The sequence below is a fragment of the Oryzias latipes genome, chromosome 14 (genome assembly GCF_053564925.1).
Source record: "Oryzias latipes strain Hd-rR chromosome 14, Olatipes_Hd-rR_3.1".
NCBI lineage: Eukaryota > Metazoa > Chordata > Actinopteri > Beloniformes > Adrianichthyidae > Oryzias > Oryzias latipes.
In genome coordinates, this window is record NC_136250.1 from 22,510,892 (window position 1) to 22,527,800 (window position 16,909).

The following is a 16,909-nucleotide window of genomic DNA, read 5'->3' on the forward strand; positions in this document are numbered from 1 at the left end:
GCAAGACTCTGAAAATCCCTTTCAGCTGATCAGCTCAACCGCAGACCGGAGTATGTGTGATGTCTTCTTGTTACACCTACAATGATTTATGTAAGCATTGCACATATGGCCACACATGTGCTCTGAGCCGACTGTTAAGATTTAGTTCATAAATACGACACTATGTTCAGATAGTCTGAGCTGAGCTTTGATGCTCACATTGACAGTTTAAACATGCATGCAAACCAAATATTTCAGTAATTTTGCTGTTTTCATTCCTGATGACAGCAAAATTAATTTAACTTTATTCAGTTTGTTTGTAAATGCATCAGTTCACTCTGGATTTTGTTAAGGAAGCAACAAAAACATTTTTTAGAAAACTTAAATCAAAACAAAAACAAAAAATTATATATTTGTTTTGCTAGTTTAGTCCAGGTTATTCCAAAATGACACAACTGTCCCAATCTGTAGTTTAATTAATATCTCTGTAAAGGACCAAGAGATCACATTGAAGAGTTTCAGGTGTAACGGAAATAAAAATCCATCTGAATGGAAGATGAGAATGAAACTTCCAGCAGAGCCAGACTCAGCGAAGTATCCATATGTTGTGACCACTTTGGGCCTAATAGGACAGGAAATAGACTAAAAACTAAAACCAAAAACTCATAAAACTAACGTTTTTCAACCAAGGCAGACCCACACATTGTTATTGTATCTGCTGATTTTATGTCATTTCGTATTATGCCCTTCTACAGTTTCCTTTATTGAACTACAACTAAGCAAAGACCTTTTTATTTAAAAGAAATCAGCTGTTTCAAACATTGTTTGACAGGTTGACCTATAACAGTTTGATTTTTTTTGGAGAAATTGACTTTTTGAAATGTTTCAGAACCATAAAAAAATAAAATAGAAAGAGGAAGAATGGTTTTCTGATTGATTTAGTGTTTCTTCTTCTAAGATATTGTGATCCTCCACAAGGTCGTTTATCTCTGTTATACCCTGTTATTTTCTGTTTCTTATTTGTCCTCCTGGAACGTTATCTTGTGTTCGACTATTTGAAATCATTAAAAGTAAAGTGGTACTGTTTGGATATGATTCCTTGAGCAAATCTTTCTGCTTAAACAGCAAATGACTCTGATTAATCCCTTTAACGTGTTTAATGAAATGTCTGGGTGGCATGTCTGCAAAAGAACAAAAAAAGTGAAACGCTCACAAATCCAAGTAAAAGTCAAGAGATTCTCTTTAACTCAAGGTTTTGTCAAATGACTTTTTTATTTTTTATTGTTTCAGTAGAACAGAGAAGCCTCTTTTTGTAAATCTTACATAATTTTAATCCCAGAGTAAAATCAAAGTCCACAATTTATTGGTAAAAGAAACTAAACAACAACAACAAAAAACATCCAATTACGCTGAATCAAGACAAAACGTTAAAGCAACATGAATTCTGCTTTTGACCTTGTCATGATCTCCCACCTTCTCTGTGATCTCATTACCTGACAAACTATACTGCTTAAGCCTTTTCCTTTTAGCACGTCCTTGACGGAAAAAAACTGGCGCCCGTTTGCTGCCTTGTCACTTCTCTTGGGAAAACCCAGAGATGACAAGAGCTTTGAAAATGCTTAAATCATCAGCCACCACAATGAATGCCGTCTGCACTGGAAACCTCCTCGTTGTGGTTTGAAGTTGAAAGAAAAGACATCAAAATAGTCAACGACTTTAGCAAAATAGTTATCTGTGGTGTCTCCCCTTAAAGTCAAAGTACCCTGAACATGCTTGATCCTGTTTGTCTTCTGAGGCTAAGTGGGGTTTGATCTGGTTAGTTTTTGGATGCTGAACCAATTAGGAACAGCAGATGCTGTAAGACTGTTTGAATCACAGGGCGACTTTTGGGCGACATCTTATCAACCACTAACCCATTAGTTGCTGTTGGTTTATTAAATATTTGGCAGAAATGCAAGTGATGTCTGCACAATTTATTACACACAAAAAAATTATTTTTACTCCCGGAAATAAAGTTCTTCCTTAGACGACTAAACAGCTGTCGAGTTATTCCTTCAAACCACTTGTTTCAGTGAGACATTAATCTCCTGCTTAACATGTCTGCCTTCCTCCTCAGTGGTTTGGAGGTTTTGCTGGCGGTTCTTCCTGCCTGTTTGCCTGGCCTCTTATCATCTAACTTTAGAAGATAAAATCTTTCATCTTTGATTGTGAGTCAGTACCGTAAACATTTTGACTCATCCATTACTAAACTGTTGTAGACACAATTTCTTTAAGTGGGGGATGGACATTACCCCAAAAGCCAAACATGAAATCCAGTACATCTAGAACTTCTTAGTTCTTACTCTCAGAGCCTGGTAATAAAGAGTGCTGCATTGTTTGCACATGCAAAAAGATTGCATGTGTTGTTTGTTTATATTGGCAGTTAATCAACCAAGAATAATTTAGAAGTGCACAGATGTGACAGCAGTATTCAAGCATTTAAGAAATTAGTAGGGCTGTAGCCCAAGTACCGTATTTCCCGCTCAATAAGACTATAATGTTATAAGACGCACCGTCAATCAGTGGTCTGTTTTTTTCAACTTATGTCATATATAGGGCACACCAAACTGTAAAGCGCATTAAAGCAAATTAAAGGGCTTATATCATGCTTTCCTCAAGCCTTTCAGAGTAAATTATATCCATGTATATGATAATATATTACATTCATATATTACATACTGCAGAAATGAAACATCCCAGTGATAAATATAACATTGCCACAAAGCGGATAATAGAAAGGCATTAATAATGTCAGCTTTAATTACCTCGAACGATTCCATACCAGCCTTTAATTCATCAAGAAGTTCAAAGTTTGCACTGCTGAACAGGTGATATGTCTCAATAAACTTTGCTTCTAGCATCCAAAACAAATCACATGAGCAGAAAAGATTTGCTTTCATTGCCTCTATCATAGTATCTATCTCACATTGAGGATTTAAGCCATTTTTTGGGTATAGTTATGCCAGTCTGTATCTGCCTTTCAGATGTGCTTAATAGAGGCACAAAAAAATAGCACACACAAATCTGTTTGTGTTTTGTGATGATCTGTTTGCATCAACTCTTCCCATTTTTTTCCAGTTAATACAGAAATGCCCAAATTACATGACATTTTTTACCCTTTTGTTAGACATAGTATAGTTAGTAAATCAAGTGTAATGTGATTTTCTGGGGTCAAGTTTGCACATTTCTTATACTTATAACTTTAAAGATATCAGAACCTTCATGATTACACAACAAAGGTGACCAGTGCATAAGGATAAACAGATGGGTTTTAGCATTCAGGTTAATTGTCAATCACTGTGAGATCCTGAGAAGACTATTTGGCTGAATCCAAATTCTTTCCCTACCTCTGTAGCTCCTCCCCACCCCTACATTTAGCCCTCCAAACATGAAATATGGAAAAATAGTGTCATCGAATTTGGACGTTCCTCACACTCAGTTACATGTGAAAAATATATTTAATCAGATCAAAGATTAGATTAGAATTGATCTGTGTACATGGGCCTAGAAAAACGTTCTCAGATTACAACAAACGTTTACAAATGCCACACTTTTGGTCGGAATAAATCATTTGGACATGCGCAGAACTCTCCAAAATATAGGGAACCGGCGTAGAAGAAGAAATTAGTTCCGTTGTAAACAAACAGAGCTGGCACAGATGATCTTTTAAACGTGCTTTTGTTATTATTATTGTTATGCTTGTTGCCTGTTTGCTCATCATTATATTTTTAATCTGTGTAGTCAGTGCTTTTTTGTGGCAGAACGGAGCCGGAAGAAGGGTTAGGAGTAGGCTTGCATGTGCTAACAACATTTAGCCTTTGATGAACATATAATCCATGTGGTCAATGCTACAACCTGCATCTTGGCTGCACATTAATATGTGGGAATAACAGCCTTTATTTTGTCTGGACACGACTGGTAATACAAATCCACGTGATTGTTTACACGGTTTCTCAGGACCGCGCGGCGGAGGCGGCCTCCGTTAGCTCACACCCCGCCCCAAAGCCTCCCCTCTGCTTGGACACAGTTCTGCCGGGAGACACTGTTCTCCTGAGTTTGGCAGCTCACTCACGCAGAGCGGCAGGACGGACTGGACACTCGTAACAAAGCACCCTCCCCTGCCAGCAAACACAAAGCTGCTCTGCTCAGAGACACGGTTTGCTCGCACGGAGCAGCCGGCTGGTCCTGTTTGCTCCTGTTCGCAAAACCTCCTCTGGAGCGCCACACCATCTATGCATGACGCAAAACCAGAGCAGTAGTGACCCACAATCAGAATGAACTGTTTATATGCACCACGATTGGATCAACAATCTCCATAACCCATCTATCTCCATCGGAAAGAAATTTTGATCCGAATGAGTCTGATCGGGGCAAAGTATTCCAAACGGCGTGTTTACTTGACGCATTTTTCTTCCGATCAGGTGTTCATTGAGATTACTTTCGTCCATGTAACCGCAGCTAATGACGTCATCAATAGTTGCTGGTCATCACATTTTTCTAATCAATTGATCTTGGACATGTAAAGTTAGGTAGTAGAGCACATTTTTTGTAGGTTTATTTACAGTGTTGCAGGTATAGCATACTTTCTGCTGCTCTTCACTCCAAGGACTTAAACTGTGAAACTTTAATGATCATTTGAAGTGAAAATATTCAATATATCTTTAGTCTGATACACAGAAGGCTAAATCTGAAAATGCTAATTATCTCACTGTGGCTGAAGGTATGCAAATTTCTCTCTTATGACTCATTAACCTAATGCAACATTAGATTGCAAATGAATCCAAAATTTTTTCGCTGCACGGCCACTCTGACTGTTATCTTTATTAATTGAGCTTCAAGTCCGTAATCCATCTTCTGCATGTCTGAGATGAGTCAGCCCTGTGTGGGCCGCTCACAACCATGTAATTGAGAGATCAAGATGCTTGAATGGAAAGTACAGCAACGCTTCCACATGGAGTGAAGACAGGCACCTTTTACACTCATTATGGCTGGACCTCAGTTCCAACTTCTGCCTTTGTTACTCTTGTCTGGGTGGGATGTCAGCAGAGGCAGCAAAAGGAAGCCATGAGCAAGAACAAACAAGTGCAGCCATCTTCTTCGCCCAACGGAAAAAAAAGGCAGGAGCTAATAGCTTCTGACGGCAATCAGCTCCACTGCCCCAAAGCGGGATATTGAATTTTCAAGTGGATATCATCTCTTTGTCATTTTAATATAACTTATTATAAAGCTTTGTGCGCGTTTGAACAGCTTCACAAAGCATAATGACTAATTACGGGGCGTGATTGCCTCGATGTGGCAGTTGTATTTACCCTTGCAATAATAACAGAAGAGGCTGGTTCCAGCTCTAACACAGTGACTGGAGATAACCTTCAATCCCTTTAGAGGACTTGTACACAATTAACTGTGCTGCCTTATCTTCGCACTGACAACCTCCTCTTTCTGCTCATGTTTTACAATTGAATAATGTGGTTGCTTAAACTTGAAAGGAAACAGATTTTGTGCTCCGTTTGTTCCTCATGTATAGAAGGAACGATGGTGGAATATATAATGAGGTTTCTTAATATGTGCAGCGGTGTCGCACGCGAGCACCCTGCCTGCATCTGGCGTTGTGGACATTTTTTTTTGTTTTGTTTTGTCAAGATGTCTTTAATTCATTTTAGCTCATTAACTCAAATATACCATCAACTCAAGGCCTGGACAGGCGTGGACAGTTAAACGTATAGAGACAAGTACATCATGTAATCGATGGAACAGTCTAAAACCAGTAAAGGTCTTAATGAATGATCCTTGTGCTCTGCTGAAGGAGTTAGAGCTCAACTCACAGACACACCGGCCTGTGCTGATCATTGGACGCTTCACCTGAGGACAGCAGGTCAAAACAATAAAAAATAAAGACTTCTGGAGTCTTCACAAAAACCATAAAACACGTCTGACCTGGCAAAATATTTGTTATCGTGAAAGCTCTGACTTTGCCCCTCATGTGATGTTGTCATGACAACCGTGAGGACAGTGGAGCTGCAGAAACATTTTTGACCCGCAGCCACAAAAACTACTTTGTGTTAATGATGATCAAAGTGTGACATGATTGTGAAGTTTCTGTGGATTCTCTGTCCCTTAAATAAATCTACGATAAGCTGATTAAATAAAAGTCTATAAACATTATTCACATTAATAAGAAAGTAATAGAAATAAATGGAGCATTTAAAAATACAGATTTCATTGTCTTATCTTACCTAATAAATAACTGTCTTCCAAAGTATAACATTTTGAAGTGCAATACTGTTAAAGACAACAAATAATGTTGATAAACCTCAGGAAGCTGCTCTTATTCTCACAAACGTAATGTATTTTCTGCATTATAAGTAGGGCTGAGCGATATAGAATTTTTTATATATTACAATATAGATTTTTTTCATTTTAGGCTATATATATTACAATTTAATTCCAAATATATTTGTCAAATTTGAACACTCTCATAAGACAAATGTGTATTCATCATCAGGTTGTTTAGATGTTTATTTCCAATCACACTTTAAGCATAACAGAAGCAGTGAAGGAACATGATTAAAGCAAATGCTTTTAAGTTTCAAAAGAGAACATAAATAAAACAGAATGCTAAACTGCTTGATCAGTTCCATTTAAACAGAAAACATTAATTTTAGATGCTTTATAGCTGGGCTGAGTCTGTCTTCTGCATGAAGCAAATTCAGACGAGACAAGTGTGATTAACTGACTTTATTTCAGAATAATATAGCATTTTAAACACTTATTTATGACAACAGTACGCATCAGAAACACAGCGACATTAGCATTTTATCCTAGAATGTCACAACAATTTTCCAACTTTCTAAGTTTTATTTAGAATATTTACTTACTAAGCCCCTCCTCCATGACTCCTTTCATCCGCTGTCAGAATTTTCTAAATAAAATTCATACAAACTTTCCTCAGCAGTCTCTGTTTTTAAACGGTTACATTAGGTCTCCTGGGATCTGGGCATAAATGGATACCTGAAAAGTCTCTTGACTCCACTTGCTGCTCTGAGTGAGTGCAGTTGATAAATTCTGATCTAAATGAACTAAACATATGTTTGAGACAACAGTGCTCATTTAAACAGCTAGGGTTGCAGTTTTTTCAGATATTATAGCATGTATGCACCATTAGCTGCAGATAGTGTGTTATTCAGAATAGTCACAACACATGTAAAAACTTTTTTGAACAAATATCGTTTTCTTCTTAATCTAGATGTTCATGTATAAGTATACAAAAGCAATATTCTGTCCATAAATTAGCAGTTTATTACTTTCTCCTCCAAAAGAATGAAAGTAGCATTGTTTTTCTGATAGCAAAGACCTTTAAAGGATAAATTCCAGAATCAATTTAAAGAGTCCACCCTGCGACAGACTGGCGACCTATACAGGGTGCCCCCTGCCTTCGCCCACAAGTGGACGGGATAGGCTCCGGCAGCCCCATGACCCCACAAGGGAATAAACTGAAGAAGATGAATGAGTGAATTTAAAGTCCATATGACACTACCTAACTAATATTGTATAACTGGGGACTGTAGTTTCTTCAGGAAGCATCACAGGTCTTAAGCACTAATATCAACATCTGCAGAGCAGCAGTAGTTCATTAGAACTCTGAGTTGTGGGCGATACTGTAGTGCAGAGTTACCACGCCCCACTCCCTCCCTTTACGCGGATCAGGGAGAGTGTGACCCACCCAGCGTATTTTCTACGTCATAGCTAGACTCTTTTTCAAATTGTATTTTTTTCTGATCTTTATTAAAAACAATTTAAATAAAGTAATACTCAGAAATTCTATTTTAAGTTTAGTTTTCTTTATCTATGTCCTCCATTCTCAGAAAAATACCACAAGATCAAGTTAAAATACCAAAAACACCATTTTCATCTTACTGGGTCTTTAAAAAAGGGATTCTGTTTTTTAAAAAAAGGCTATAGTTTTGCTGAAATGCTGACATGTTGTGACAGACATATCTATTAAAGCGTAAAATCCAAGCCTGCTTTCACTCTGACAAAGGCTCCTGCTTGACTCAATCTTGGAGTCATTTCAAGTCTCTTTTACCAAATGAAAGCATTTTCCTGCTTCATTTTCCCTTTGTGAGCGTTTGCAGATGAGAGATTGCTGTCTTGGAATATCAAGGGTTGATTTACCGTTTAATAGATTCGGCGATGAGGCCTCCTGCTGTCCCGCCACCTGCTCTGCCAACCAAGAGCGGCGTCGCTACGCACACATTTGTGGCTCGTTTACCAGCACTTCAAAACAAAAGCACATCCCTATTAACCAGTCAAACAGAAGCAAAAGCCACTTAAGCACACCGAGCTGTCTGTTCGCACCTTTATTGTGAACAGAATGAAGAAGTGGGACTGGTTCTGGATCTCTGTTTGTCCACCTGTCGCTTCATCTTCTTCAACCTCCTCCAATTGGGACACTGATGGAGTGAATCTTTTTCGGCTCCTTGTTGAAAAATGAAGCCATTAGTTGCAAAGGGAGAGAAGTGGTGCATCTGAGGCTGGTGGGCAACATTTCCCCTTCTTCTCCACCTTTAGTGCACCATAAAAAGAGTCATCCATCTTGATCAGCAGAGTCCATGCAGCGCTTGTTCCAGATGCCTTTTAATTCAGCTAAATCAGTCTCATCATTTCAGGAGTAAACCAGGCAGAAACAGAAAAGGAATAAAGACGTAACCAAACAAAATCATTTCTTTATCTTGTAAGAGAATCTTTTTTTACTTGTTTTCCCTTTCATCTGCTCATTCCTAATCTTTAATGTTTTCGGTGCCCTTGTTTTAACCCAACCATACTTTGTATGTGAAATAAATGGCCTTTACTGTTAACATCTTCACCATTCTTTAGTGGAATTCAGGGTCTAAAAAAAAATAATTGCTGTCTTCTAATCTTCCCACAGCTACATCAGGGCCACTGATTCATGCAGCAGAAACTGCTGCGAGGGCTTTCTCTGACCATGCATGTTTGTCCATGCAGCACGCTGATGTGTGCGAATGTTTGCAGGGTGCAGTGCTCAGTTAATGCAAAAAGTCCACAGCCTGCCTCAAGATGTTTGCATCAAACCACAGACACTCACTTTCCAACCTCTGGGATGTTTCTGACATGCTGCCGGGCCAGTTTTGTTAGTGCAGACAAGAAATATAATAATATATACATAACATATAGTATAACAAATAAACATTTATATAGACACAGATTTTTTCTTTTTTGTTAAAGAACATTGAAAGCATCACTAAACGAAGACATCCTATTAAAAGAGTATAATTTTTTTGTACAGATACAATAGCTTCTCCAAATCTCTTATAAACACCCATAAATGCCTCAGATCTTCTAGCATTTTTATGGTCACTAATAATTATCAGTCTATATTTAGAGCTAATATTTGTGACTGCAGCTTATCTTTTTGGGATTTTGGAAATAGCTGTGAGCCCAGTAATGTCCAATTTTGTTTATAATAGTATTTTATTTTAAAGTTGTTTTTTTATTTTTTATTTTTTTTTGGTAAATGTCAGACGTAAACCATTTTAAATGTTAACTAAAAAAAATGTTCGATTTGCTTTTTTGTACTCAGTGACATCTTATTTTCTTTTGTCATTTTATTGAATTTGTATCTCTCTTTGACATATTTTATTGCCACATTTTATGCTGTTGTTTTTTAAAATGTTCTTTTTAATTTACCCTATTTTAGTTTTCTTTTCATCTTTTTATTTTTATTTAAAGCACTTTGGTACTGGCCCGAAGGTGTAAAAAGCTATAAACATAAAGTTTCTTTTAGTCAAATCAAGTCAATGCAGATGAAAAAGTAGCTCTTTTTAACAATAAAGATATACTTTATAAACTTTTTATATGTTAAGAGCTTATAGGAAAAATAATTGTTTCCATACATGCAGAAAATGCTTAAAAATAATGCTTTTTTGGTTTTAAAAGCGGATTACCATGAAACTATTAACAGAAAAGTGAGAATATTTTTATGTTTTCACCCTCAAATCTCATTTCAGCTAACCTTTCACCTTTCTCTGTATCTCTCCAGGCTGAAGTAATCATGTACGATGCAACACGGGTACCATCTCCTAAAGATGGTGCAAATGGGATGGCGCAGCCCGCGCTTCCTGCTGGATCAGAACCAGGAACGGCTGCTGGATCAGGGGGACCGATTTCCAACGCAGCGCTGCAAGTTAAAAGTGAGGAGGGACAACCAGGCACAGAGGAGGAAGAGGAGCCTAAAGTGGAACCTGTCCTGGTGAAGAAGCCACACAGAGAGATTCTGGACCATGAGAGGAAGAGGAGAGTTGAGCTGAAATGCATGGAGCTTCAAGAGATGATGGAAGAACAGGGGTAAGTGTAACAATTGCAAAAGTTATTTTAAAGACCGACTCCAATCATTTGCAGAAGGGTTCTTAGTCGTCTTTTAATTATAATTATGCAATTTTAGCCAAAATGCAAAAAAATCTGTGCTGTTTTATAGAAAATAGTTTCTGCAGAGAGGCGGTAGTTCATCAGAGATGAACTGCACAGAGCAACACCCCCCCTACCCCTCCCTGTTGCTGAGAGTTCAGAACAGGGAGCCCAGCGAATTTTCTACATTACAAATAGGCTCATTTTCCAACTGCATTTCTTTTCTTTTTTTGCCTGCTTCTGATTCACTGTGATTTGAAAAGAGAAATATGTAGAAATGAGCTTGAGCTTATTTTTTTATATATTTTCCATCATCAGAGTAATGCCACAAGAACATGTTAAAAGCACCAAAATCACCATTTTTATCAGAGTGGATCTTGTTCAGTAACCACTTTGAATTAGTGATTTAGGAACATGGGTCCAAATTTAATACAATACATTTCAATGTTAATGTATGACTATTAAGTGGCTTGTTTATGCTAAAAAGCTTGTTTTTGGAGTGATTCAAGAAAAGAAAGCAATACAATAGAAGAAGAGCAGAATGAAATAGCAATCAACTAGATTAAAACAGCAATAAAATAGAGACCAGCATTGAGTATTAAAAACCAGTCTTCAATCATTAAAGTGAGTGTCTGCATTTAGTGTGTATTTATTGCAATGCAGACTTTTGGGATTTTAAGCTTTAAGATTTTTGAAAGGACCTGAGTGTTTTTGTGTTATGTAACATTCAAACACAACTTAATTTTTGAGGAAGTAAAGAAACTGCCAAAGCTGTCACAAACAAGAGTGACTGTGTATATCTTGATGTCAAGTAATTTATTTGTAAAGTCACTGAGTTGCAGCAGCCATCAAAGCTTGAGCAGAAAACCTGACATTGAGAAGTGCACACAAGATCACAAGATCAAATATTAAACTCTGAGTGTGTTACCTGCCAAGTCAACTCCATTTTTAACAGTGGGAGGGAAAAAAGGAAGTGTTGATGGTTGAGTGGGGTAAATATAAGGGACAATCATTTTTGTGAGGCTTGTTGTAATGGTATCGCCTCTTTCTGCACCATGGAATGAAAATGTTATGACACTGATCTGTCATTTGATTTTCTGGAAATGACTGTGAAGCAAGCTAAAACTTCCAAATATGACAGAATCCTGGCATGTGAAGGGGATCAGGATGAGGGGAAGGACTCTTGGCAGAGAGCTTGCTTTGGCTTGGTACCTCAATAACTATGCATTGCATCGTTCTGTGGAGTATCATGTCCTTGTCACTTCCACTTGCACCTGTGGAGAGGTTGTGACCTATTGCGTCTGGGAATTCTGCTCTGTAATCCGACAGAGACACACTATGCGCTGGTAATTCTTAGCCCATAAAAGCATTAGACAAAAAGGAAAAAGGTGCAGTTCTGTAGATTCTCACTTTAATTACTTTTTAAAGTAAGAATCTAAGTTTAATAAAACCAGAACTGAAAAAAGGGGATTGTGTTAGCTTTAGTTTAACTTTAGTTTAACAGTGGTGCTGCCCTGCTCATTCATTTCTCCTGAAATTAATAAGCATTTAACCAAAGCAGCCCAACAAGCATGACAGCATCCATTACTCTGTTGGACTGATTGCTGTTCACCAACTCTGACTGCTTTTCTGTCAGTCAGAGCGATTTATAGCTCATTTCACAGGTTTATATGCACAATAACGGGTTTGTATTATGTCTTAGTCACAACTGCTCTTAAGGGGGGGATGCAGGCTGTCTGCAGGTGAAAAATGTACAAACTTGTACAGGGTTCACAGGTGGCCCACGGTGAATTTTAAAGTCGTAAACCACTCAGTGAGCCCGTAGAGCCTATATGTATCTTTCTACTGACATTCGACAGGTGGTAGCGAACAATGATGCAATACCTTGGGGTGAATAAGGTGAGATGAAGGCAAGTTTTATAGATAATTCCTTTTTGTGAACCCCCAAACTCTTGCACACTGTTTAAAACACGTGTCAAACTCAGGTCCGCAGGCCAAATTTGGCCTACAGTGTAATTATAATTGGCCCGCGAGATCATATAAAATGTGCATTAGAGCTGGCCCGCTTTATATTATGCTAATACTACAAATCCCACAATGCTTTGCTAGTATGTTAGCGCACAGACGAAACCGGCAAGTGGTCCTTTCATCTGTTGCCTGTCATTGACAGCCATGCTCCAGTCACATCGGACAAATTAGTTGCTCTCTCCAAAAAAATGGCCAAAGGAAAGATGGACAACAGAAGCTTTCAGGACAAGTGGGAGGCAGATGATCTGTTCACAAATATAAAGGCCAGACCTGTTTGTCTTGTGTGCGGGGGGTTAACGTGGCTTTAGTGAAAGAATATAACATAAGAAGGCACTATATAAAAAGTTTAAACATTACATATCAGTTGCAGTTCATTTTTGAAGTTTGGCCCGTGACTTTACTTCCCTGCTTAAGTTTGACTCACTGTGAATTTGAGTTTGACACCCCTGATCTAGAACAGTGTCTAGGAAATTCTGTCAAGTGAATTAACCATGTGCTCAGCTGGCTGTGTGGCATTTTTGCAAAGCCAGTAGGGAGCCAGTATAAGTGCCTTGCTAACAACTAAAGAATGTGGCATTAGTGCACCATATGACAGCATCACCCGTATGTCATTAGTGCGTGCAATTTACATTATCCGTACAAATACTTCATGATACATTAACCAACAATCATACATTTCATTTTCATGACGTCCCTTAAGGTCGCTTTATGAGTGAGCCCCCCTGCTTGTCTTAAGTTGCAGCCACTCCTCCCTACAACCCTCCCCAGGGCCCAAAAACGTACAGCACCCACTGGAAAGGTGCATGTGAAAAAATACTGTTGGAATCTACTCATGAAGCATTTTTGTCACCACAGTCAGATGTAGCAAAACTATTCTCTTTGAGGTTTTCTTATATTCCCTTCCAGACGAGTTCTCTCTTGAAAGACCAAGTCTTCAAAAAAATCTTGCAGATTGAAAGCAGATTTTTTTTTTATCCACCAGACATAAAAACATTTACTGTGCAAGACATTGTCCTAGAGAGTTAATAATTCAATCCAGTTTGAAGTAAAGTCAGAATTATTCAAACTAAAGTCTACAGTCACCCACACTGGGATTTATTGCTGCTGGATTCCATCTACCATTCACACATGCCGTGCTGCTTGCACAAAAACTCAGTCTGACAGAGACCATAATTGATAGCGAGCTTTGTGATCCTATGTTGGTACACAAAGAGTTCACTCGACCGCTGATACCCCGTGGCATTTTACTCCCGTCGCATTTGTCATTCAGAAAAAGCCACCTAAGCCTTGAAATATTACAGGAGGGGGCTTTAATTGAATAAAAGTCAAGCTAATTAGGGAAGTATTTCAGGTTTGACATGAAACCAAACAGAAGGTGGAGGAAAGAAAAGGGTGGTAAATTAGACTTTTGGTTCACTAATTTTCTGGTTTGTCCTGACTTCCCCAAGCATGACTGCTCTGGTCAGGGAGTTGAACCTCATTAGGACTGCCTGGTAATAGTAGAGCTGCTGCTAAAAGATGGAGGGGTAAAGATGGAGGGAATGGTGGAAGGGTGGATGCTTCGCCCATCTGTCAAGATCGACTCCTTTCTTGGTCAGGAGCAGGTTTTTCCATGGTGAGAGGACCAAAAAAAGAAAAGAAAAAGATGATGTGGGGTGGAAGAGGGAAGTGGCACGTAACCACTTGGGTTGTGATATTGCAAGCAGGCCGGACTCGCTTGCTGACCAGATCTACGCACTCCTAGCTAAGACATGAAGGCTTGCAGCCTCTCAGTCAAGCATTAAGCTTCTGGACAGACTCGGCCCTTCTTGTTAAGCTATGATAAAAGGATCTTATTGCCAGCTGGACTTGACTCGGCACAGCAGCCCTCCTGCTTTAGTTTCCTGCGTGTCCTTTTACATGAGAGCGCCTGTGAAGGATTAAGAGACAGCGTGTGATAAAAGCATTTTACAGAGGTTGCTGCAGCGGTTTGAAGGTAGCAAACCCAGCCTCTAACATCAGCCCCGAGCTGGTCCTGAGTAGGAAGTGCAGGCTTAAGCGGGGGGAAATGTCGAAGGCTGTTGCCCTTTCCACACACGCAGCTGAGCACACACACTCTCATTCCCCAGTTCAGCTGCACTTCTCTCTTGTGTGAAGACCATGATAAATGGTCCATCTGAGTGATCGCCTCACCACAGGAGCCAATTAAAGCGGCTCGCCGTTTTAAGCAGCCTGTTCACTTAGCAATCCATAGACTGGCAGCATTTTTCGTTGGTTTGTGCAGCAAGCGTGCCACTGCCTCAGGGGATGTGGCCATTTTAAGCTTCTGAGATGAGCTGGAGGCTTGATACATCAAAGGGTTTATGCATGATGTTTGCCTGAGGAGCATGTTGTCTTGTCCATGTGAATAACTCTGAAATGGGATAGTAAAGAACTGAAGCAAAACCATTCTGTCTTGTCTGCCTTCCAAACATGTCTGTATTGTTTAAATACATTCTACCTGCTTTGAAGCAGCTTTAGGGATGAAAACATCCATCAATGACTGGTTTGTGACTCTCATCATGCAGTCGTCTAGACTCTTTCAGGGTATTTTTATATTTTGTGACATAATGTGAACAATTTGATCCTCTGTGGCATATGAGGCCTTTTTCAAGCTCTTTAATGAGCTTTCTTCCTCGGCTCTTCATTCGCACAGAATTGCATTCCGGTGGAGTCTCCCTCAGCTAAATTAGCATTCATGCTCATTCAAATTTTTTCTCAAAAGGGACCTGAATCCAATTATTTTCCTAAAAAAAGAAAAACTTATTTCCAAACGTAAACGTCCATGCTGGTGTAATTTCCTTTTTTGATAAAAAAAACAAACAAAAAAAAACAAACGGAAAGGATGCATAATATTGCAGGTTTGAATCAAAACAGAAGTAAAAAAATAACCAACTGGCAGACAAACATAACTCAGAATATTGCTGTACTAAGCTAAACTCTGTCTGTAGTATTGATTCAGTAATATAGGTCGAAACACTTCTTACTAGAAAGAACTGTAACATGAGAAGCTTGGATCTTATTAAGAGAGCATATTTAAACTATAACTTATCTCTACACTGGAAAAAATAACCTTTTCAAAACAAGTTGAAAAAGTGTAGAATAAAAGATATTTTTACCTTGTTTAAGTGAAAAAATCTGCCAATGTACCAGTAGAATTTATCTTTGTAAGATTTCTTAAAACAAATTGTGATGTCTTGCCGTTTTAGGACAAAATTTAATTGTGAAAACAATAGCACTTACAGTTATGTAAATTATTCTGGTAATTGCAAATATTATGTCTAAAAATAAGTGTATAGTAAGTATATACACTTTTTTCCCTCCAAATATATCATATTATAAGAACTGCAACACTCCAACTATCCTTATTTTTAGACCATTAACATTTTAAAACTACAATACATAAATTTTAGAAATATGTCTTAAAAATTATGCATAAACTTGTCAAATAAACCTTGAATAAAACATTTTTAGTTTCCCCAAATCACTTACAGTGTTTGCTCACTACATTGTGGTTCACCTTTCGCGGTCTCACTGTTTTGCAAATGTTTTTTTTCTTCAGTACAATTTTGCACACTTTTTTTATTTGATTTTTTGCACTGCGTTGTGTTCTGCATTCTGATTGGCTGTAGACCTTGTCAATCAATCTTCTTCATGCTGAATTTCCAGAATACTTTCAGCTTGACAAATTCAAACAAAACCTTTTGAGCAAATCTATGTTTTCATTCTATAATACAGACTGATTTTTCTATGAAGGTTTGAACTTTGAGAGTTTAAACAAAACATAAAATTGTGAAAATATTAATGTCTGTCGCAGGAAAGTGGATCAAGGGTGTCGTGACGGATTTTAGTGCCAAAGAATATTTGGAATCTTACTTCCCAGATTTCCGTAATTGCGGGTAATTTAATAAACGAAGAAACACTGTAAATATGTTTATGACACAAAACCACTCACCATTCATTTATAAAATTTGTATGCAAAGTTAAAAAAACAAGTTACCATGGAGACGTTGATCAGAAAAAGATTCTTTCAGAATTAAATGACCCAACAAGATATTCTAAAATTAGTTGTCTTAAAGCAAGTCCCTACATCTAACGGAATAGTTACTAGTAAGTACGTTTTGTTTATATTATGTGTAATAAGATATTTAAAGTAGAAACTAAATCAAAACAATATAGTACTTGATGAGATTTTGTGTTTTTGCATTGTTAGCATTAGCATGTTCACGAAAACACCCAAACTTTTTTGCAACTCATAAAAAAAAAACAGACTGACATTTTGACAGAGCTTCGTGTCCCTTTAAAATTCACTTTGACGTCGGTAAACACAACCAAAATAATATATATATGTGTATATATATATATATATATATATATATATATATATATATATATATATATATATATATATATATATATATAT

At 37.9% G+C, this 16,909-nt stretch overlaps 1 protein-coding gene across 2 annotated transcripts in view; it reads left to right on the top strand.

Annotated features, from left to right (window-relative positions):
* The window catches only part of srrm3 (serine/arginine repetitive matrix 3), a 101,004-nt gene that overhangs the window by 41,261 nt on the left and 42,834 nt on the right, over positions 1-16,909 (top strand). For both annotated transcript variants that reach the window (XM_011483759.4, XM_020709052.3), the window contains exon 2: positions 10,076-10,380. In XM_011483759.4, coding sequence (XP_011482061.2) covers positions 10,088-10,380 — 293 coding nt within the window. In that variant the 5' untranslated portion in view covers positions 10,076-10,087. The remainder of the gene's footprint in view (positions 1-10,075; positions 10,381-16,909) is intronic.